Source organism: Polypterus senegalus, chromosome 3 (assembly GCF_016835505.1).
Source record: "Polypterus senegalus isolate Bchr_013 chromosome 3, ASM1683550v1, whole genome shotgun sequence".
Classification (NCBI taxonomy): domain Eukaryota; kingdom Metazoa; phylum Chordata; class Cladistia; order Polypteriformes; family Polypteridae; genus Polypterus; species Polypterus senegalus.
The window spans coordinates 32,441,074-32,467,067 of record NC_053156.1 but is presented as its reverse complement, the minus strand read 5'-3'; the positions used below and the strand labels follow the sequence as shown (position 1 = coordinate 32,467,067).

The following is a 25,994-nucleotide window of genomic DNA, read 5'->3' as shown; positions in this document are numbered from 1 at the left end:
AATGGATAATGCACCATGTCACAAAACATGCATCATATCAAGCTGGTTTCAAGATTATGAGAATGCCTTCAGTTTACACCAATGGCCTGTACAGTTTGCAGATCTCAATCCAAAGGATAAACTTGGGAATGAGGTGGAGAGAGAAGTTTGCAGAAGTTATGTGTCTGACACCACTGATCAAAATACCTAGGGAATGTTTCAAGAACCTTGTTAAACTCATGCCTTGAAATTGTGTTGCTCTAATAGCAAAAGGGGGTCTTACCTAGGACTACATGCTTTAAAAGATCTGTTAGGGCTTTGCTTTGCAAATTCTGCAAAAAGTTAGTCAGTGGGCTCCTCTTGTGACCAAGGCCTTGAATTGTAATCCACAATATCATCCAGTTAATTAATGAGTCTATAAAATATGTTTGCTATGTAATGCCAACAAAATCACTTGTCAGTTCTCATAATTTGAAAATATAGAAACAACTGTACTATACATCACTGATTTTTAAGTCACTTTGAACAAATATGTACATTAAAATGCAAATACACATGCAGAGTAGATGAGGGTAGAATGTGACATTATACTTTTCATTTTCTAACGACTGTGAAGAAATAATCAGAGGGAAGTAGATTAAGGGTTGGGGATCTGTCCCCATATAATCTCCGTAGCCCAAAGAGATGAATGGGTCTGACACTGAGGTCAAAATAAACCAACCAAAACAGTAGACACAAAACAAAATGAGGATTGAGCTTTTATCTAATTATGACTGGAAGTATAGCACATAGAGGAAATGAGGATGATGTGGACAGCAACTGATGGGGTTGATGTCGGAAGTGAAGACATTGGAGAGGGACTGGAGAGATTCAGCACGAGAGGACAGAGGAATTAGGAGACAGACCGGGTGCAGAACTGAGGTCATCTATGGACATCAGAAAGATATGCAGAGGAGCAGAATTGGAGCAGTTGAGAGGCATTAATACTTCGTCTCTTGGGTTTTTTGCTCCATCAAGCCCTTTGGCTTTTCACTAATCGCACATGTGTGACACCACCAATAAGGTAATATGAAATGATGTTCACTAAAAACATGTACTATAAAAATGCATTACTTAGTTGGCTGTGGGTATAACAAGTTACTTATTTCTCTGAAAAGCCAGGCGAGATTTTATTCACTTTGTTTATGTAATGTTTCTTGTCACCCTTGGCTGATAGGTGAAACCTAATTTTTCTTTCTTTTGCAGCTGTAAGAGCCAATCTTAGAAATTTAATGCTTAAAGTTAAATTTGTATAGTGTTTGCTCGACTCCTATAGAAGAATAGCCATTAGAATCTACATATATATTTCACTAAGGCAAGACACCCATGGAAAGCACGCTGGAAGGGGCGTGGATTCACTAAGCCGCCGACAAGACAGACACCTATGGCGCACGCAGGAAGGAGCCAGGCCCACCAACTCCAAGACCATTGGATACGACGACAACTCGCAGAGCCACGCCCACCAACTCGGACGCGACGACACAGAAAAAACGGCGTTATTTATATTCGTCTGACGTAGAGGCCACATGCACCTCCGAGCCACGTTGACTGTTCACAGAGGCATGTTTCTCGCGGAGGTGAATCGCCATATGCAGCGTGTAAAATGGTTTGTGAGGGTTATCCCATGGGATCCTTAAAACAATCCTTTACAACTGAGGTTAAAACACAATGAAGTGAGCAGTCTTTAAAAACCAAGTTTTCGGTTACGACACACGATCGCGTACACCATAACAAACTGTTTTACACGCTACATACAGCAATTCGCATCCGCGACAAACATGCGTCTTCTTAGATGCGAGTCACAGGTGCATCTGGACTGTGCAAAGACGACAACGACTCAAGTGACGAGTTGGAGGTGGGCACATGGGCAGGCAGTGCATACTGGACGAGAAATCAGCAGACTAGTATGACGGGGGGAGCAGAATGGACGTCCTTCTCCTCTCCTCCCGTTCCACCCTCCGTGCCTGAGTGCCGTCCACCCTCATCCCTCCATCTGTGAGGAGAAGGCGCGATAGCAGTCCGCCAGTTTTCAGTCACGGACGATTGTGTGTTGGTTCGTTCTGTGCATTGTTACAATGTTGCTTTTCTTGCTGATTTATTACATTACCGATTTTTCAAATGTTAATTTTCTCCCTGTGCTTAAAAATCATTAAAAAACCGGCCTGATTATGCGGCGTATGGTACGCCACGGGTTGGCTAGTATGGTATAATCTTTTACCCCATGTAAGTTAATACGAGATAGACTTCTCTTGCTATATCTACAATACAGTGTGTTAATTGAGTCACTTGTTTTTTAGAATAGGTCTCATTGCTAGCAGGGACCGAAAGACCCATTTACAATATGAAAATGGGATAAGCATAGTTTTCTTATTGTTTAGAAATGGATTAACTGTAAGCAAACTTAAAGAATGAAAGAAGATAAGCTTCATACAGAACTTTTCTTTTCTTTGTTGAATCAGTTTTCTCTCTATTTTTATGAAAACTGTTTTACTTTGAATATTTACTGAAGTTTTTAAAACAAAGATATTTTGTCTGTGAAATCATTTCAACAAGTCAAGATTTTTTCAGAATCCCATGAAGCATACTGAAGCTGTAGAACTTTGATAATTTTAGGTAAACGCAGCTACAGCAGCATTCTAAGTAGATCTGATCATCATTTTAAGTTGTGCTATTTATGTAAGTAAATTGAATTGCTGTTTGTTGTCATCTGTAAAATATGTAAATGAAAGGTTGACGGATCACTGGAAAAGTCTTCTCTCAGTTTTTCATGCATAAGATTCTCTGTATTAAAAGAGAAGACTGACAACAATTCCTGTACCTTTGGCAAGGCAAAGGTGACATTTAATGCATGATTGTTCAAAACTAGACTCCCTTGGACTGGCCACTATAGCAAAATGCCTGACACTCTTCTCCCCAGAATATTGTTCTACTTCTCAAGGCTACAGAATCCAACCTGGACAAAGGAAATGGTTTTAAGACAGCCCCAAAGTGCATCTTGCAAAAGGTTGCATCGACCTTGCTAGCTGGAATCACCAATGGAGATTATAATTCACTCAGCCCAGCTGCCTCTCAGAAGACAGATAATGTAATATGACTGAAGGAGAGGTAAAACACCAGATTTTATTTTTCTTTTCCGAACATTAGGACAATCTAGATGAGAACACACCATTCAGCCCAACAAAGCACACCACACCTATTCACTTAATTCCTTCAAAATAACATCAAGTCGAGTTTTGAAAGCCCTTAAAGTACTACTACCTAACACACTACTTGGTAGCTTATTCCATGTGTCTGTAGTTCTCTGTGCAAAGAAAAACTTCCTAATGTTTGTGCGAAATTTACCTTTAATAAGTTTTCAACTGTGTCCCTGAGTTCTTGCTTAACTTATTTTAAAGTAACAGTCTCGATCTACTCTACTAATACCTTTCATAATTTTAAACACTTCAATCATGTCTCCTCAAACTTCTTTTGCTTAAATTGAAAAGGCTCAGTAGTTTTAATCTTCCTTCATAACTCATCCCTTGTAATCCTAGAATCAGCCTAATTATTCTTCTCTGGATGATGTCCAGTGCTGCTAAGTACTTTTTGTAGCCTGAAACAAAACTAAACACATTACTCCAGATCAGATACAGTATCACCAATGTATTACAAAACTTCAGCATCACCTCCTTGGACTTGTACTCTACACATCAGGGAGTTATATAACCTATTATTATTTTAGTCTTCTTAAGGGCTTCTGAATGATGTAAGGCAGTTAATAGTGTTCAGTAAACTATGACTCCTAAATCCTTGTGATAAGGCGTACTTTTGATGCTAAGATCTCCCACTGTTTATTCAAACCTAACGTTTTTACTTCCTATGTGTAATACTTTACATTCACTTAAATTAATTTTCATCTGCCACAAATCTGCCAAGGCCTTGGTATAAGCTGTCCAAGTACCTTTGTAATGATTCAATGGATTCAAAATTATCTGCCAGTCCACCAATCGTGGTATCTTCTACAAACTTAAACAACTTGTTAGTTATATTCCTATCCAAATTATTTAAATATATTAAAAATAACACAGACCCTAGCAGTGACCCCTGTGGCATATCATTCTTAACATCAGACAATTCTGACAGGGTTATAACCCTCTGTGTCTTGCGTCTGAGCCAATTTTGTGCACACTACACCCTTAACTTAGTTTCATGCCCAAACTCTCATGTAGCACCTTATTAAATGCTTTCCGAAGGTCAAGATAAATAATATCACATGCTCCACTTTGATCATATCCTTTTGTTGCTTCCTCATAAAATTTCTGTATGTTAGTAAAATATGACCTCCTTCTTCTGAACTTATGCTGATGGCTCAGTAAAACTGTTTTTGACATGTGTTTATCAACCGTTTCTTTAATAATTTCTTCCATTAATCTACCTGTGAGGCAAATTAAGCTTACTAACCAGTAGTTGCATTGCCCAATTATCCTTTTTATGTAACAGGATAATTTCTGCCATTTTCTAGTCTTTTGGAATTTCCCCAGTGTGTAGAGACTTCCTAAAAAAATGTTTCAATGGTTTATATATGTACTCACTAACCTCATAAAGAACTCGAGGATAAATACTATCTGGTCCTGGTGCTTTGTTTGATTTCAGCCTATTTATTCTAAGCAGTACTTATCACTGTACAATTTCCAAATCACTCCTTAGTAGACCCTGTTACCACTTGGAGGTTATACACTTTCTCACACTCACATAAACGGACTGAAGGAAAATTTAAGCCTGATGTTTTTTCTTCTTTTTTTTAATCCATGTGGTTTTTGAAACTAGGAGCCCAACTATAGAAAAGAATAAAAGCATTCTCCATATAGAATAGAAACTGCATTTAATTTAGCTACTAAAACTATTTCACTGCAGATTTCTTACCAAACTCACCTGTTGTGTGGATACATAGTTAACATGCCCTCCCTTGAGGTTATTTCTTTTCCATGCTATCAGAAACAAGCTTTCTGAAAGCAACAGAGATTGGGAGTTTGGAAATATTTTGTCTTAATCAAACCCCACAGTGCAAAAAAGGGGATAAAAAAGGTTGATGAAAACTCAGACTATTCTTTGATTTGCTGATCATAGCTAGACTACAACCATTCTTCAGGATAGAAAACAGTCTATTTTTGATCCCTCGAGGCAACTGCACCCATACTCATCAATCATGCTGATATAAATCAGGTTGGTCTACTTTGTAGTGAGCTTATAAATGGTACAACAGAACCTCAAACTGCATGAGGGACACAGTTCTAGAGAATCTGTAGAATTGTAAATAATATATAGTGAAATATTCCTAATCAACTTGATGCACTGCCCTAAAAGTACATCAATTCTGTACAGGCAAAAACCAAGCTCCCTTCAAATTACGAACAACAGCTTTAGCAAAATCTGGATATATGAAGAAAGTCACTTAACACCCCTTTTAGTATAAGGAACCACTGAATTTTCACATTTACAAACACTGATTTAGTGATACTTTGTAAGCATGCATAGCCGATGCTAACACCCAGTTATATTCAGAGGCATTTTAAGTACACCTTGATGCAACCTGCAAAGCAAAACAGGGCTGGATGTTTAAGATGGAGCCGCAAGTTGGTGACACACAATCAAAGTCTCAAAGATTCTCTAAGATGATGCGGATTTCACATACTATGGGGTTTAGTCAAATTGTGAGTAGCAATACCACCCGAGCTTCAGAACAGGTCATCCACCTGAAGCTAAGCATGTTCTGGCCTGGGCAGTACTTGGATTGGAAACCATCTAGGAAAAGCTAGGGTTGCTGCTGGAAGAGGTGCTTGAGAGGCCAGCAGGTGATGCCTACCCTGTGGTCTGTGTGTAAATGCCAATTCTCTAGTGCAGTGATGGGGACACTGTACTGTAAATATGATGGAGTTCAGACGGTCCTGACTTTCTGTGGTAATTAAAGATCCCTGGGAATCTTTCTGAAAGTGTAGGTTTTATCCTAAAGTCATACCTAAAATGCTCATCACTGACCCGTCTCTAATTGGCTGTCTTTCTCACACCCCTTCATCACCTAACAGCTAACTTATAGTGAGTGTACTGGTGTAATAATATCTGTTGCTGCATCATCCAGGTGGGTGCTACAAATTGGTGGTGGTTGAAGTGGTTCATCACTATGTAAAGAGCTTTGAGTAGTGAGAAAAGCACTGTATAAATATAACTTGCTATATAAATGTAATTTGCTATATAAATGTAATTAATTATTACTATTATTAACTTTTCATGTGTGTTGCTTACATGTGTACTCTCATTCATGAGCAATTTGTCTCCAAAAAAGATTGAGAAATATTTGGAAAAGCCCAAGAAAGATGAAAAAGTCATTTACTTGAATGTGAAACATGAAGTGATAAAGTGTAGGTAAAAATGTGTCCATCTTACAGAAATGCACCTTACAAGGGGGCTTTCAAGTGCAGATTAGCTTATATTATTAGCTGCATATTGGGAAATTCTCATTTAATTTCATCTACCAAGACTGTTTTCCTGTTAAGGGTTGTGGAGGCAGCAGGCCAAGCAGGTCAGCGCCTACTTCCCTGTCCCCAGCTTGATTCCAGCTTTTCTAAGGGAATTCCCAGGCTAAATGAGATAATCCCACAACTGTGCCCTGTGTTTGCCGCAGGGTTTCTGCCTAGTGGGACAAGCCTAGGCATAGTTTCAATGGGAGCTGCCTGGAGGGCATTCTGTTAAGACACGCAAACCACCTCAACTGGCTCATTTCGACACAGAGGAACACTGACTCCCCTCTGAGGCTCTCCCAAATTGTTGAGTTTCTCACACTATCACAGAGTGATAGTCCAGTACCCTGCAAAGAAACCTTATTTCTGCCGCTTGTACTCGCGAGGTCATTCTTTCGTGTATTATCCACAGCTCAAATCCATAGGTGAGGAATGGGGGGGGAAGATTGACTGGTAAACTGAAAATTGTGTCTATAGACTCAGCTCATGTTCCATCACCATGGACTTATACAACTCCTGCAAAGAAGCAGCCAACCACCAATCCAGTTATCAATCTTTGATTCCTTTCATCCATTGCCTGTACTTAAACTCCACCACCAAGGGAAGTTGCTCCCCCCTCTTTTGAGAGAGAACCATAATCTCAGATTATGATCTCAGAAAATGCGGATTCTCACCCTAACTCCCCCACAAACCCGCTATTATAAAACAACGATGCTATCCCCTAGCTCCTCCAGCTGGATATTCTCACATGTTCATCTGAGCCTTGATATCCTGTCCATGTAAACATTAAACATTATAGGTGAAAGAACAAAGCTTTGATGGTGTCTGACATCATAGTGAATGAATTAGACACAATGTCAAACATTAGGACACAGCTTTCACTGCAGTCATATAGTGAACGAATAGCTTGCAAAAACAGCCTGGTTACCCCACATTTCTGTAGCATCCACATGGCAAGAATAGACGTTTTACTGAACCGTCAGCATAGGTTTAGGAGAGGGATATAAACGTTTACTAACATGGTGGAATTTTATGAGGAAGCAACAAAAATATGATATGATCAAAGTGCAGCATACAATATTATTTATTTTGACTTTCAGAAAGCATTTAATAAGGTACTACATGAGAGTTTGGGCATCAAACTAAGTTAAGGGTGTAGTGTGTAGATGGGTGCAAAATTGCATAGAAGTGTTTGTGCATATATATTTACTTATTTATCTATTGATTTATTTACGGAGCTTCTGTTAAAAGAAAACTTTTCCCCTCTTGGGGGGGGGTGGGGTATCTATCTATAAAGTTCTATTGAATAGCTTGTTCCTATCAAAACATTTATGTTCTTATGAACCAAGTCCAGAGTTATATTTCCAAAGTAGAAATAATAAAGGCATCCAACCCCATGGCATACACTGCTCTCATCTTAAATGACTTAAAGATGACATCACAGTTTTTTATTTCCAAGTGGTACATGATATTGAAAGGAGGAAGATATTGATTATACAAATATCATCCACTAATTTTGGGGATGTCAAAAGTCATGGGCAGCACGGCTACCCCTTCATAGATCCAAATTTCAAATATTTAATAATTTGTACATTGCTCATGTCTGAATCGGTTTCCTCAGGTATTGAGGCTTTCCTCACTCATACCCAACGTTTTGTTTAGGTTTGCTAGAAATTCCAGATTATTCCAGTTAGAGTGCAAGTGTAAGTGTGAGTGCTTAAGTTGCCTGCAATGGCCTCACAATGGATCTAGGGCTGTGTCCATATTGTGAATGGTGATGCTGGGACAGGGTTTACCTCTATGCAATCCTAAATTAGAAGCTTGTTTAAGAATGTTATGGTAATGGCTATATTTATGCCACCACAGTTGCTCTGCCTTTGAAAACTAGTATTAACACTAGAATTACCAGAGCCTATGAAAAAACTCATAGATCCGTCCATCCTTAAATCACTTCTTAAATCCGTTCACACCTCTCCGCCAGCGTCTTTTGTCATCTAAATGTGCTGATAAAGACAAGCTGCAAGCAGCCAGCAATTCCATCCCCCCACTGACTTAGAACGTGCACAAACTTCTCTGAGCTCATGCCTTGATTGATTATCTGTGAGTGAAGTGGAGTTTTAGAGCGGAAATGATAGATCGTTATTTGGAACACACACATTTCATGTGTGCTCCGTTTCTACAGTAATCTGTCTAAACACATTGTTAAAGCAGAAACTTTTTCATATTTTAGTAATAAACGTTACAAAATGTAGGCATAAACTATAAAATATGTGAAGCCTGAAGTCCAAATATCAAATAAACACTTTCACAAAAGGTTCAAGAACAATACAACAGTCAAAACTTCAATATGTAAAGTCAGAGTTAGAATATATAAAGTCATTACCGAATATCTAAAGTCAGCGTCGGAATTTATAACCTAATTCCTGAATATATACAAGTCAGATTATACTGATGTTGATTGAAACGACTCAGGCACATCTTTAGTAAACTCAATGAGTTCCTACTACAACGTAATGAACTAAGTTAACAAAAACATCTTCAGAAAAATATTAAAAAAAAAACCCACTGTTGAGTTAATTCATTCAAAATGATGTATGTGCCTGGAATTTTGAACACTAAATTTATTTATTCTTTTTGTATGGACGTATTTTTGGATGAACCTCACAAGCCTGATCGACTCTGAGTGGCTTCTGTCGAAGTTTACCTTTCACTAGTACGCGTGAAATAACAAGCACGGAAATTTGATATATTTGGGAATATTTTTATATATTCCGACGCTGACTTTATATAATCAGGCTTTGACGTTATATATATCTATCTAATCGGGAATGATTTTATATAGAGAGACAGACAGGCAGAGAAGTCACTAGATATATAAATGAACAGGGAAGGCACATGTACTGAAAGAAAAAAAAGATCAACATGTGCGTTGATCCTGCTGCACTGAATAAGCTCACGTGCTCTAACACTCACTCCTCTGGACCCCCGATCTGACTCTAAGTAATAGCGCAAGTACAGACGCAAACCAAGTGTAATCAAGAGTCCCTGGTTCGATCCCCACTCACTCCTATATATGACGTTTTCAGTAGTAAGCTGCTCTTTTTGCAGATATTATGCAGTACACCCATATACTTTGTTTTCTGTGTGTACTCGCACTGTTACTTAGAGTCAAATCTTACATGTGCATTGTGCAGCTGGATCAATGCACATGTTGATCTTTTTTTTTCTTTCAGTACATGTGCCTTCCCTCTTTATTTATAGATCTACTGAGTTCTCTGCCTGTCTGTCTCTCTATTACTTATTGCTCTGTCTGTCTGTGTGTTATGGATCTTAAAAATAACAGTTATAAGGACACTTGTTCATATTAATTGCAGTCTCAATTGGTAAAAAATATTTTAAAAGGAGCATCCCACATGAAAATATAACGATCTAATTAACTGACAGTGCATACCAATTCATAAATTTTATGTCCGTTTGAGGTTAAAAAGAAAAAAAAAAAAAAACAACACTTTCTCCCCAACGAAGAACCGAACTCTGGTCTTTGAGACACAGCCAGCCTACTGCCCGCTGAGTCAGCAAATCTTACAGCTAAGCCACGGAAGCTGTTGTATCGTTCTTGAACCTTTTGTGAAAGTGTTTATTTGATGTTTGGACTTCATGCTTCACACATTCTATAGTTTATGCCTACATTTTCTAACATTTATTACTAAAATATGAAAAAGTTTCTGTTTTAACAATGTGTTTACACAGATTACTGTAGTAACAGAACACACATGAAATGCATCGATAGCTATCTATTATTTCCACTCTAAAACTCCACTTCACTCCCAGATAATCAATCAAGGCAATCAAGACACGAGTTGGGAGAAGTTAATGCACGTTCTAAGTCGGCGGGGGGATGGAATAGCCGGCTGCTTGCAGATTGTCTTTATCTGCACATTTATAGGACAAAGGACGCTGGCGGAGAGGTGTAATGGGATTAAAGGTTTGGCCAGATCTACGAGTTTTTTTGTAGGCTCTGGTAATTCTAGTGTTAACTGTATGTTTTGTTTTTTTTGCTAAACATTTCCAAACATTTTGTTCATTAGTATAGTGTCCACCAGGAATTATGCACCAGATGTTAATTCTCCACTTTCCCTGGCAGGCAGCATTCTTTAGTTTTCTGTGGGAATGGGCAGTAATTTATCTCAATTTCACTTTGAACACTGTGAAGCATGTTTTCCCATGTCAATCCAACCGTACAGAGAGTTGTGTACTTACCATGTTTTTTAGTGCAGAGGAAAAGTAAGACTTTGGGTGGTGGCCATTTGTAAGTTGCTGCTCCAGTACACTACAGCTTATAGGAGTTGCAAGAGTAAGAAGGCCACAGGGCCTCCATGTAGCATCAATGAGTATGCAGCATTATTAGTAAACTAGCAGAGTTGACTTTCTAATATTGATGGTCTGAACATGAAATTTTAGTTTATAAAAAATAACCACAAGAAGCAAGTAACAAAGTGTAAAAATATAACAATTTACCGATTTCATTGTTCAGTGTTGAAAATGACCCTGAAGTGTGAAAAACAACCTACGAAGAGACACCAGTCTCAAAGAGCATGCTACAAAAGGTGTCAGTGATCTTAAAATATGACAACGTGCTTTAGATAATGAAGAAGGTGTAGGGTCCTGCATGATTCAAAAATTTATCCATTTTTCAACCCGCTGAATCCGAACACAGGGTCACGGGGGTCTGCTGGAGCCAAATCCCAGCCAACAGAGGGCACAAGGCAGGAACCAATCCCGGACAGGGTGCCAACCACCGCAGGTGATTCAAAAATGATCCTTTCAAAAGCAAAAAGTAGCATTCCACATGAGAGTTATGTTTGGCTCAACAAGCTAAGCTTTTCAGTTTAAAGCCTGCTAGAAAGCTAAAGAGCTTTTAAATGTCAGCTGCAGATACTGTAAGGTACTACCCTATTTACATTAGGCAATGAGTGTTTTATGACTCAGAATTGATGAAAATACGGACAAAATGTTACATATACATTAAAATAACTATGAAGCACCCTTGTTCCTATTTGAGTCAGGTTTAAAAAAAAATGTATGACTGTATATATGTTTGGAATGAGTACTATTTTTACTCAGATCTGATTAGGTAAAACAATAGATGTATATCAAGATTCTAAATAAATGCACAGAGATCAAAATGTTTCATTAATTTTTGACAATAAGGCAAAAAATTCTTTCAAAGGAGAGAGAGAGAGAGAGAGAGAGAGAGAGAGAAAGGAGAGTAAAAGTAGTGTTCAATTAACAAATGTGGAGATCAAAAAGGGTAAAACCGACTTATAGTTATAGTAATACAAGTATTATCACATGCATAGAGTACAGTATAAAATCTTAGTATGTGACAACAAAAAGTCAAATCAAAAATTTTAAAAAGAAGTTGCTTGAGAAAGTAGTTTCTCAGATTTGTAGAAAGTGTCTTTATTTTGCAAGAATAAAGTGCATAAAATTAATTCATCCATCCATTCATTGTTCAACCCGCTATATCCTAACTACAGGGTCACGGGGGTCTGCTGGAGCCAATCCCAGCCAACACAGGGCGCAAGGCAGGAAACAAACCCCGGGCAGGGTGCCAGCCCACCACAGTGCATAAAATTCCTCCTCCTTAATTAAGATGGCTATCTAAACCATCACACACATGCACTTCACATAGGGAATGCCACCTAATACTGTACAGTATTAAAACAATCAGTTCTAAAATGGTAGCAAAACAGCCACCAATTAATAAATGAGAAAAAAAAAAGAAGAAGAAAATATCAGAATGCAAATTATATAAAGTGTGAACCTTTTCTAACTGGTGCAGTGAAACCCTGAAGTTGTGTGAAATTTTGTCTCATTTGATAATTCACACAGTGATACAGAAATGTGGCTAAAAGCTTTATGTAATACACGGTCTGCATGCAAGTGTAAATGGTTCCATCAGTCTCAGCATTTTAGTCCTGGGTGAAAACCCATCACATTGGCATAATGTACCTTTATTAATATAGCTAGGAGACATTCTGAAAATTTACCAATACCAACACTAAGAAGCTCTCAACAAACAGATTTTCCTCGTTATCTGTAGGACTAGTAAAAACTCTCTCCTGCTGTGTACTTTTGGAAACTTACCCCCTTAAAAAAATTTATATATAACACCCAGTTCCAGTTAAAATATTGAACTATGTGCTTCTACCACATTCAGCCCTCACATTCAAAGCAAAAGCAATCTGTTGTGCCTGAGACAACATAAATGCTTAAGCTGAATCCTTGTTATCTAAATAAGACACAGCGTCCATCCTTCGGTCATATATTTTTACTTTTTACAAACAGGAAACTTAATAAACTGAAGTCAAATGTAAACTGTGATGATGTTGTAACTAAATAGAGCATGACGAAATTGTTTCTAAACTTGAAAACACACAACCATGTTGTGAAATACAAAGAGTGTATGGCCAAAACAAAACAATAAACTGACAATTGCACTCACGGCCGAAATGATTTACAAAAGCAGCAGTCTTTAACACAAGCATCTATGAATAGTAATCAATATGTAAACTATACATGCAAATAAAATGACATTAATAACCCTGTTGCATACTTTGTTTTTAAAGTGTCAAGGGGTTTCAAACATTAAATTTTCTGGTTTTTTTTTTCATATTAAATAAGGAAACTTTAATTTGGCTTATTAAAAAAAATTATTCAAGACCGCATTTTTTTTCCACATTCCATTATTTCTAGCATATCACTGTTGAAAATTTATAAGATGCAATATATATTTTGTAGAAACACTCGGAGTGTTTAAAGAAAAGAAAAATTCAGTTTAAAAAATTTTGAACTTTGTAGCAAAAAACACTAATATGTACACATGTATGTAAGAATTTCACTGAACTAGATTTATATGGTATTACTGTCATGTGTGCAAACACAAATTTAGTTTGCATTTCATAAATAGTATATTAAATACTCAAAATTTTAAATGTGTACTGTGCATTATCTACATAAAATGTTAACGGCTGTCTGCCTGTCCTGCATTACTCCCAATGATTACTGGCGCTAGAACCTTGACCTTGATGTTAACTGTAAGCTTATGATCTGATATAGTCAGGAAATTCCAAAAATTTTACATAGTGGCAACCTTGGTAAAGTGATCCATGGTTGTGCGTTTATTACATCATAGTGATTACAAAACCAAGAGACATGGTAGAAAGAGAAAGAACTGCAGCAACATCTGCTGAACATCAAGCAAATTGGGCTCATAGGCAGAATACATGCTGTGGGAACACCCCAAAAACAGAAATGCACAGCTACAATTGAGAAGATCGTCGAATACTCAGAACATCTGACCATATGAAACAACTGCATTTGCATCCTTACATCCATATTTGTTTGAAAACTATTATTTGGCAAAATTACATTCGGGAAAATACATTAGAATTTCTAGAGGAACTGAAAGAAGTAATTATTTAGAAAACATGTGTCAACATCTCCTTATTTTTAACTTGGTTTTTATTTGCATATTATTTTAGGACTGTTGCTTTATGTGTTTCAGTAGTACAGCAATAAAATGTTTCATAAATGCTTAATAAACATTATTGCTTGTAGTTCCACAAACTATGACACCAACAGGAAGTGTGTGCAACTTTAAAAGTTTGTATATTTTAAACAATCTTTCAGCCTATTATGATATATATATATATATATATATATATATATATATATATATATATATATATATATATATATATATAGTTTTAGAAATATACTGTAAGTGTTGTAACAACCAAATCAGATTAAACAAAATGGCACTTTTGAACAAGGGTTCTTATTAAAATTATTGTTATTGATTCAAATGTGGCATAATTGGGTAGATGATACTAACTAGTGATGGGAACTCCGGTTCTTTTGGATTGGCTCCCTTTAAAGAGCCGACTCTTATGGCTCCCAAATGGCTCTTCGTTTAGTATCACTTGGATGCTTATATTTTAGCCTAATTAAGCAATTATGAATGGTTTGTGTATAAGCAATTTCTTATTCATTGTTTTCAGACATTACGTATTTTTATGCATTTTTTGCATTACCAGAAATACACCGTTACTATTATTTAACATTTAAATAAAAGCTTTAAATGAACAACTTAACACAAAACCTCAGCAAACATATAAAGGCCAATCTCAACAACAACACAACACTATGACTCTTTGAATAAAAGTTTTTAGACCAAGAACATACATGGGGTTTAAGGCCTGTACAAAAGTTGTAAATCCAATGTCCTCCACAATGGAAAATGGTTGAAAGTCGCTAGCTATCATTTTAGCCAGCTCCTCATCGGCACTTATTTGTTTGTCTGGCGTCATTTATTTTGGAATAAATGTGCTTATTTTGGTTTGAACTGAAGACCGTGTTATACCTGCAGTTTTCGGTAAGACAGTGGATGCTGCAGCAGAAGTACTCGTCTCTTTTCCAGGGTCAGTGGATGGCAGGAGAGAGGGCACACTCTCCTCCAGTTGCAAGGATGGGTGGGTGGATCTTATAGCCTATGTCTGTGCAGGTTTGTTGTTGACCCTGCTCTAACGGATATTTTCATATTACAAATTCTGCACTTAGCTTTGCAGTCTCCAATATCACTTAAATGCAGCCAGATACTGCTTCTTTTTCGGCTTTCACTCATTTCTTTACTCTTCTTTTTTTTCTTCACGATGCGCTTGCATTTAAATCTGGCTCCTCGTCTGTCGCATCGACAGGTACACAGAGCGACAGTGTCACTCTGTGTACCTGGCCTGTACCAACACTCGCTGTCTTCGGAGCATCTGCCCCCCTTCCTTCTTTCACATAGTGGTACGATCCTAGTCCGATGTGTCGTTTGTGAACGAGCCGGCATTATGAGCAAATGTTCTGTGTGCCCATATAAATAAAGTCCCGTCCCTGCCGAATGGATTTTCAGCAGAGCTGAGCAGGAGCGGCTGAAGCTTCGGCTCTGCTCGACTGGCATCGGCTCCTCTCGTTCGCTTCAAAGCATCGGTTCTTAGAGCCGGCTCGTTCGCGAACAACACATCACTAATACTAACAAAATGTTATGAACAAGTGGCTGGACAGCAAGAGGCTGGTATAGACAAGAGTATCATCGGGGTGGGGCACAGTGTTTTAAGAGAAATGAAAAAGAGAGGTGGAGAGAATTTCACACAATACTGTGTGAATGCAGTGCTTTCTAGGGTAATGAACCAAGTATAGGTATATGGTTCCCTAAAAAGACAACAGAAATAGGCACAAGTCCAGAACAGTGTAAGACTCACACTGGTGAGAAACACAGTATTAAGTAGAAGTAACAAGTAGTAGGGCTGCTTCCTGTTATTTCTTCCAGTGTAACAGAGATGTGTCACATTTATCTAACAATGTTTTACAATTAATTTCTTCAGCTCATTTAGGCCTTTTTGCTATCGCTATAGGAGCTAGTCTGTTTTAGGCAGACACTCGTGTGCCCCCTTGGCCAGAGATAAATGGAGCAGCAGAAGGCTTTTATTTTTAGCTCCTAACATTTTCCGTTTAGTGATAGTATCTGATTTGGCCTGTAGTATCACATACTTTTTTCTTTGTGTGTGTCCTTGGAAAAGTAGATGCACATTAACATTTCTTATGATTGAAATGGAAATCATAGTGTTTAATTATTTTTAAATTTTATTTTGGCTGTTTTTTTCTCAAAATGCACACTAGGTTGTTATGCTTTAAAACCAATATGGTCTGCATTCAAAATGGTGTAACAAGCATGTCCTGCATGAGCTGTGGCAACTGAAACAAATTCTGTGTAGCTCTAGTGCAGAATGAAAGAATAAAACAAACCTGTTTAACACTATTTCAGACTATCTTGTTATTATTCAGTACAAGGCAGAAAACAACTATGAAGAGGGTGGCAGCCCAAAACAGAGCCCATTCACACTTGGACAATTTAGAACTGCCAACTAAAATGACATAATAAGCATGTCATTGGTATATGGGAGGATACACAGAGAATCTAGGAAACCACGCAAACTCAACAAAGTGACTGAGTGATAGATTTAAACCCATGACTTTGGATTCATTAGGAAGCAGTGTGAACCACTTAGATACTAAATATTAAACTTTTTTATCCTGGGTGTCTGGGAGATGAAAACGCACCAATAGTGTTCTTCTTTAATTAATACAGAAGCTTGCATGCCATAATGGCCACAATACTTTATATTCAGTACCAACTTTCATTTACGAGTTCATCTTTTGCACAGTGCAGTTTGCTTCTATTTACGTAGTATTAGCTTGAATGGAACTAATTCTTTTGTATTTGAATGAAAATCCAGGCATTTTATAAACATTTTTAAAGAGAGTCATTTTCAAGCAAGTATTTCTTTTCATATTTGATTTTGTACTTCAGAACTACCATAAGCATAACACACGTTTGGTTTTGTTTGATTTTAGTGAAACCTACTGAGTGCTCACTGTATTCTAAAAATTTGGATTATATGACCTCAGCAATCTTTTTGCAAGGCCATCTATATGTTGTTTTCATTACTGCTGAGATTTTAAAATCCACACTGAAGCTATCTTACGCCTAATTAGCAGCCGAGACTAGATTTACATGAAATTAATGGAAAAATACATAAAACAAACTTCTACACTACCCTGGTTAGGTCACCATAGGTTGCAACTCAAACCCAACCCCATAAACTGGAATGTTTCTCTTTTAAACTTTGTGAATTCTATGTGGATGATTACAAAGCACAGATCTCTGCATCCTTTATACTTATTGTATGTGTAGAGGGTGAAGGAACTGGACTGAAAAGCACTAGGCTACTGCTGCAGTTCATACTGATAGACTCACTCAACCTGCCAGTGATCACACTGAAGGTATATGGAAATTAAAACAGTATGTGATTCAAATTAATTTATTTCTACATTGCTTTGTTTTACTGAATACAGGCTCAGGTATCCTGCACTTCTATGTAAATACATTATTATGCATTAACAGTAAAGTACTAAACCTTATAGCAATTGCATTCCTTAATGCACATGTCAAATGCAAGCAAATAAACTAAATGATCCCATGGGTAGGAGTGAGAGATTAAAACAGCACACTTAGAATTTAAAGTCCAGTGCCGAAGTCACTAGACCACAATTCCTGCTTTATAAGTATTTTAAGTAGTTTGCTCCTCTGTATACAGTAAAATCTATAAATATTTGCTACAAATTAAAACAAGCCCTATCTCTGATGCAACATGATTAATGTTAAAAGATTAAACAGCAGCACAAGGGGAAAGTCCAGTTTTATGTAATGACTGGCCCCGGTGTGAAGAGATGGTTGGAATAATGCTACTTGGCCTGATGTGGAAGGCCAGAGTAAATTTGGGAATAAGGGAATTACCTGATCCCAGCTTTACTCATACATTCTCTCTGAATGCTCTCATTTGCTGTCGAATCAATTAGCTCAGTGCCCCCCAAGGCTATAGCACTGGACTATAAATCACAAGTGTTACATTGACTGCAAGACTAATTTAGATTAACTTGACAAGTAGGTACTCAACTCTTAGAGTCAAAAACAGAAACAATTTTACCACACACTAGCAATCTGTAAGCCACTTTTTGTGCAAATGAAAGGTAAGTAAATCAATAATTATGTAATGTGGATTAGTCTTGCAGCTATACAAGGTTTCTGGATGTATAATATGGAGTTCTTCATTGTTATAATACCCACTACATAATACGCATTAGACAACTTGAAAAGTTGCAGCACTCCACACATACCTTTTTGTTTCCTTCCTCCAGATACAGTTAAGAAAAGCCTCCCAAATATGGGGCAAAGATGTTATTTCCTGGTCTGATAGCTGAATGTTGTTTAAAAAGGCATATACAACCAAAGCAGTTTTAGCTAGGTGGAAAAGTTTGTATAGAAGAATGGAAATTGGGATATGAGCCAGGAAATATTGCAAGGTTAAAAGCAAAGGAATTGTCAGTAGAAGTGTTAAAACCAGCAAGTAAGAAGAGAAACAGATTGTTCAAATTATTAACAGGAGGCAAAGGTTGTGACTGTAAAAAGTTTCTAACTACTTAATAATTCTTTCTCCACAATATTAATTCAAGAATGAAGATTCATATGAAAGGTTTCAATCGAAAACTCAGATATCCATTTTACTGAAGCAAAATAGCAAAGACTATAAAAAATTAGGAAAAATTAATTATCAATGATGTAATAAATTCAGTAATAAAATAAAATAAGGAATAAGATCAAATAGTCAAAAATCATGATCTTCACTTTTTAGGTTCTAGAATAACTCAACTAAAGTAAATACTCATAAAGTGTCAACTGAAATAGAATTTTCTTTTTATAATGAATGAGGGTCAGAACAACCTCACAAATTTACAAATATAAAGTGTGTGGCAAGCAGCTGGGGGTGGCACCCAGCCAGGATGCCCGAAAGGACCGGAGGGGGGCTTACGCCTCCTCTAGACCATGAGGGGGCAACCGTCCTGGTGGCTTTGGGGACCACGGGAACAGAGCTTAGAAGCTCAACACTATTGGGGCCTGTGGTAACTGCCAGGGGGTGACCGGATGCCTGAGGAGCCCTGGCCCTCAGCACTTCCGCCACACCCAGATGTGCTGGGGAGAAGAAGAGTGGAGTGTTTCCGGGTGTACAGCTGGCACTTCCACCACACCTGGGAGGGCAGGTGGAAGGTTATCGGGATGCACTTAGTGCTCGTCCGGGTGAGGATAAAAGGGGCCAATTACCTCCATTCGAAGGCTAGAGTCAGGTGGAAGTGGACAGAGTCTTGGAGGAGAGGACAGGAAGTGGACCTGAAGAAGAGGCCTAGACTTTGGGGTGATTGGTGATGCGCACTGGGTTGTGTGTGTCACTGATTTGTAAATAGTTGTAAATAAACGTGTGTGGTGCTTTAAAATCATGTATACCTGTCTGTGTCCGGGCTGTTTCCCACAAGTGTTATCTAGGCCTGTGCTGGTACATGGTTAACAAGCTCATTATGGCGACACTTTCTCCGACTCACAGCCGATTTATGGAAGAAAAAAAAAAAAGAAATCAACCAACATACCGAAGGAAAAAAAAAAAACAATCAACCAAAATACCCTACCTTGACAAAATGTAAATCAGGTAGTAGCTACTGAAATTTTGGAAACACTTTAGGTTAGGAACTGCAAAAATACATCTATTATTCATTTATTGTTACGTAACAAGATTTTAACAAAGGCTTCTTTTGGTGTTTAGTTAAGTGGATATTTGACATGCTGGTAAAACTGCTCATGAATATGAAGGTTTCTTACACCACATATTGAAGTTTGCAATATCAAGAGAAATATGTCTCACTTAAGACACATTTGACTGTTCCAAAGTGAAGTTGTTTTAATGGGCCACATTGTGCCTCATTGTGATGCTTCATTAAAACAAAAAAATACTTTGGCCAATATCTTGTTACATAAAAATAAATGAGTAATAGATGCATTTTTGCAATACCTAAACCAAAGTGTTATCAAATTTTTACTTTGAAAATGAGCTGGGATAAGAATACATAAAAACTACATAATCTACAGGTGTCACCAATGCTGCCTAAATGGACCAAAATTTCAAAAAATTGATTTAAGTGAATAATGATCTTCCCAATGTTGACTTGACAGTTTCTGCCTTTAGACACAATTACAGTGCCAATCAATGATCTTCCTAATCTGCTTATCCAGGGGAAGGTCGGAGAGCAACTGGAGCTCACCCCAGCAACCACTGAACACAAGGCAGGAATAACATATGGACTCCCACACACCGTCCAATTTAGCAATACCAATTCACTTACTTATACAGTACATGTGTTTGGAGTGTGGGAGGATACAGGGACACTCAAAGGAAACCCATGGAGACAAGCCAAGAACATGCAAACGCAATTTGAACCTCAGCCTCTTTACTTTGAGGCAACACTACCACTGCACCAACGTGCTGCATGTCAATTCCAGTGAGATGGGGATAAAAATACTCTGTTGCATCGTATTAAGTAAGAATAATAAAAAGGAATGACATTGAAGATGGATATTATTTTGAAGCCAAACATAACTTCTGAATTTTGGACTCATTTTGGTTTGGTTTGAAAAAAAACTTTGAAAAAGAGAGAGCCTGAAAACTTGAGGTTATTTGCCATCATTGCTTCAAAAAGGCATACAGTCATTAAATCTCATTATTGTGAGATGTACTGAACTATCAAGAAATTAATATTTAAGATTATTCACCTTATTTTAAGATATCATGTCAAATATATTTTGATTACTCTATTGGAAGATTTTTTTGCTAAATAAAAACAAATTTTATTTAGCAAAACAAATCTGCCAATGGGGTAAGCAAACTTTACTTTGCAAGGTTTTTTTAAATAAGATAAATAAACCTACATATACATTTCTTGATAAAAAAACAAAAAATCTTACAATAAGGAAAACCAGATTTAATGGATTGACAAAAACATTTCATTCGCTTAGACTTCATTTTTTGCATAAAACCTAAAATCTACTCTACTTCATCAGCAGGCTCAACATTTCCATCCATATATCTTAGACTTTTTTAAATGTCTGACTATACTTTTGTCATGTTTGATATTAAAAGCAGTTACAACTTGTAACTTTTTATTTGTTTATTTATTTGTTATTCATATCCTACCGTTTGCAGTAAAGTGTTTGTTGGTGTGCAAATAAAAAAAAAATGGATGAAACAGTACCTTAATATATACCACCAAAAAAAATCAAGAGACAACACCATCATAACATTTTACCATGCATTTTTCATGTTAGTTTTTGAAATACAATGAACAGCAAAAATTTGATGGGGGTTAAAGGGTCAATGTTAAAACAGAAACTTATCTGACACAATCACTAGCATAATGGCATATCCTGTGAAAACATAAAACATTATTTTTCTTCCAGAAATAATTCATAATTGTTGTTTCAGTATGATGGTAAAGCATTGTGTGCAGGCGTTTACTGTGAATGGCACTGTATAAAACAAAAACTGATTGATTGATAATAACAAAAACAATTACCAGTCTGTAGAAGCAAAAGAAAATGTTTTAACAATATTTGCATATTTGTAATATAAACCAAGTGTGGCTAAGATTAAAGTTGGATGTTTTGTTTCCTTAACAATTTAATGAAGTGAAAATTAAATGTATCCCAGTAGTACAGTGGTTAGTCCTGCTGCCCCAAAGTCACTGGTCACTGTTCATGTGAAGCTTGTATTTTCTGTGAAGCTTTTCCAACCAGATACTCAAATTTCCCAATGCACCTCTCTCAGTGAGCTCATTATGAGTGAGAGTGCGCAGGTGTGTGTGTGTGTGAGACTGGCTTCTCCCCATCCAGTGTTGGTTAGTGCCTGTCTTGGACAGGCTCTGGTTCCTCATGAACATGGATGAGTGGATTAGAGAAAGACTGGATGTAAATAAATGTATATCAGCCACTGTTCCATTTTCTGATGCCGTTTTTTCATGGACAGCCACATTTGTTTTGTAGCAACCTAACTGGATAAAAAGTCACCCCTTGGGTTGTGTTAAGTAAAAAGTCCTTCCAAGAAGCCCATGCTAATATTGGTGTAGCATGTAAACTCCACTTAACACCAGAATTACCAGAGCCTATGAAAAAACTCGTAGATCTGTCCCACCTTAAAACGCTTCGCACCTCTCCGTCAGCGTCTCTTGTCCTTTAAATGTGTTGATAAGCAGCAAACACCCTGCTATCACATCCCCCCACCCCGCACAGTGTTTTCAGCTCAAGTCTGTTTACCTGCATGTCAGTTGCTTAGAGTTGTATAGAGTGAGAAGTCAAGCAAAATGACACCTTTTATAAATACTATATCGTTATTTGGAACACTTGCTTTTCATGTGTTTTCCATGTCTACAACGATCTATGCACAGTAAACACATCGTTAAAACAGAAACGTTTTTCATGTTTTAGTACTAATTGACAAAATGTAGACATGAAGTGTATAATGTGTGAAGCCTGAATTTCAAATATCAAAGAAACACTTTCACAAACAGTACAAATATAACAGAACAAATGCACTTCCATTCAAAAATATAACTGCAGAAAAAGAACCCGCGTTAGGGTGCGACATTGACACGCATTTGATACGACTGCTTCGGTGGTGCAACAGTATCATCTGTTGACTGGAAATCAAAGCTTCACGGGTTCGATCTCGGATGAGCCCATTTTGAGAAGTGAGCTGCTCGTATTCTTACTATTTTAGAATAAAAACATACATTTGATTCCAGACTGTAACAGCTGGTGTAATTTATGATATTTGTAAAGGTTAGCATCGTTATTTTTGATTCAGTTTTATTCTCTCAGTCGCGTTCACGATTTCAACTACCCCCCACCCCACCCCCGCATTTGACACTGCTGTTTTCACATAGACGCACTATAACAAAGGTAATCCCAAATCTGTAGGAAGTAAATACATTCGATCTGGCTTTTATGTAAGTAACATATAAATGTTAATTTTTTGGGCACATGCACGTCCTTGTAAGAGCCAGATCGAATGTTAATTACCCATTTACCTTTATTTCTTTACTTACTTCCTACAGTCACAAGTAGAGTACAGTGGTTCCGATATACATATACAAAGTACAGCGATGGCAAAAGTGCATTTTTGATTTGATGTAGAACCGTCGTCATGATTTGAGTTTACCCCTGTTATAGCGCGTCTATGTGAAAACAGCAGTGTCAAATGCGCTTGGGGTGGTTTGTTGAGATTGTGAACGCGACTGAGAGAATAAAACTGAATCATAGTATCATAGTATCATAAATTACACCAGCTATTACAGACTGGAATCAAATGTATGTTTTTACTCTAAAATAGTAAGAATACGAGCAGCTCACTTCTCAAAACGAACTCGTCCGGGATCGAGCCCGTGAAGCTTTGATTACCAGTTATATTTTTGGAAGCGCATTTGTTCTGTTATATTTGTAACCTTTTGTGAAAATGTTTCTTTGATATTTGGAGTTCAGGCTTCACACATTATACACTTCATGTCTACATTTTGTCAATTATTACTAAAACATGAAAAACTTTCTGTTTTAACGATGTTTTTACATAGATCGTTGTAGACACGGAACACACATGAAATGCAAGTGTTCCAAATAACGATATAGTATTTATAAAAGGTGTCATTTTGCTTGACTTCTCACTCTATACAACTCTAAGCAACTGACACACAGGTAAACAGACTTGAGCTGAGAAAACTGTGCTTTGTGATAGCAGGCTGCTTGCTGTTTGCTGTTTATCAACACATTTAAAGGACAAAATACGCTAACGGAGAGGTGCGAAGCGTTTTAAGGTGGGACGGATCTACGAGTTTTTTCGTAGGCTCTGGTAATTCTAGTGTTAAAAGGCACCCAAACTTGCAATCAATCTGGACTGCAAACCCAGCAACCCAGCCACTGTTTTTATCTACAGTAAGTTAATGTTATCATACCTGGAAGCCATTGAGCGCTACGAACAATCGTAAAATGTCATTTGTGCCTTCAAAAATGCGGAAGATTCTTAAATCTCTCATCACTCTTTCCACACCAGCATCCTAAAATCAAAATAAGAAACACAAGAAAACTAATAACAAGCACATCAGATTGACTCTTTCAACTACAAAATACAGTAAAACAGTAACATGCAGTTAAAAGGTGTTATTTTGGTCAAATAACAATTCTAAATAATGATTTTTCTAAGCTTGAAAACAAAGTCTAAATATTGGTGAACAATATATTTTTCTGTCTGTCACAGATTTCATTTTTTATGATTTTAGAAAGAAGATAAAATAATGAATTAACACAGCCCTAGTGATTTCAGTATTACTGGCTTTTTTAGCTCTTGTAGAATGATGAAGTTTACTTTGAACAAAATCACTGAAGAAATAAAAGTAAATCAATGAAATGATACTATATGACTTAATTTTTCTTTATCTCTTAGCCTTTATCGGTAGTTCAAAATGCACACATAGTTGCTGTTGTTACTTCTTATATTTGAAGAGGCTGAAGTTACATCAAACCATGTTTTCAAATGTGGGTGTATTAACCTGAAGTTATGTGACCAGTCCAACCTCATATGAGCAGAAAAGTCAACAGTTCATGTAATAAATATGTTTTTGGTTTTAAAACCATCCACATCTATAAAGAAAACTTTTCAGTAAAGGGATGAATAGGTATTTTCTGAGTTCAAGTTTATATCTAAATATAAGAAATAAGAATAAGTATGGACTCAGCCATACAACATGATGATAATACATGGTACACAATACAATAATACTGCAAGATGTTTGGCAATATAGTACGTATTACAGTTTAATTCTGCAACATATTGGAAATTTGCCCATTTTTATTTTACTTACTTTAAAGTTGAAATCACATTACTATAGGCAAAAATGAACAGGTGTAACAGGTAGACATAGAGAAAGCACTATTTTTTATTATTATTAGAATACATCATCTGATGCTCTCAGACACATCATCAGTGAAGGTCCTAAAGTTACCATATGCATCAAGTCTTTCAACATCAGACATGCTCATCCAGGTGACCAAATTATAGCAGATCAAACTACCATTTTGTTTAAGTGGCAAAAATTTCAGTCCTGCAAGGACATTGTCTCTTCATTTAGAACCATCTCAATGCTTTCTCTGCTCCTTTTCATTCCATTAATCAGTGAGCTGAGGGCTTTGTAGAGGGAATAGACCATAAAAACCATACAAGAAACCTCATTTGGCATACATTTTGCTTTCAAGGCCTGCATTTAACAGTTATACCTGGTCTTTTATATCTAACTAGCAACTTGGCGCGCGCTACGTTGCGCGTTGGATGACCACAGTTGAAGGACTCCCTGTTTAAACGCGGCTGCCAGTTGTGAACTGGGTCCTTTATCGCAACACATTTGATTTTTTGGCTATTACGGTTGTTTTGCAATCGTAAGGACCTCTCGTCGGGTGTCTCATTGGCACGCTTTTGCCTCTTTCTTTCGCGATCACAGCGTAATCTGTCTTCTCTCTCTCTGTAGGGGTTTCAGTTGCCTTTCATTGTGCGGCAGAGACGCGTCGATGAGCTAATCTGTGTGAATGCTGAGTGTTCGTTTCTTGGGAGCGACTGTCACGCCTTTGCCTCTTTGCTTCGTGATCACGCTCTCTCGTAGCAGCAGTTTTAGTTGTGTTTCATTTCGGCATTGTTCCGTAAGGTCTCCTCCGTACAAGTGCACATGGGTAACTGAAGACGGAAAGGCATAGTGGGCATAGTGAAACACACGAATTGGTGACCAGGGGAACCATCCAACTCAGAAGCAGGGCTCGAAATACTCAAGTGCACATGTTATTTATAATTTAATTTTTTTTTTGTTATGAACTTCCCCAAAAGAGTTGATCCGTGTAAATAGTTAATAGTATATCAACAACTGTTGTAGTACGGGCGTTAATTAGCATCACACCTC

The 25,994-nt window shown here is 37.3% G+C and overlaps 1 protein-coding gene across 2 annotated transcripts in view; it reads right to left on the bottom strand.

Moving 5' to 3' along the window:
• acadvl (acyl-CoA dehydrogenase very long chain) overlaps nt 1–25,994 on the bottom strand; it is a 165,612-nt gene that overhangs the window by 43,157 nt on the left and 96,461 nt on the right. For both annotated transcript variants that reach the window (XM_039746913.1, XM_039746914.1), the window contains exon 14: nt 24,006–24,107. In XM_039746913.1, the coding sequence (XP_039602847.1) occupies nt 24,006–24,107 (102 nt within the window). The remainder of the gene's footprint in view (nt 1–24,005; nt 24,108–25,994) is intronic.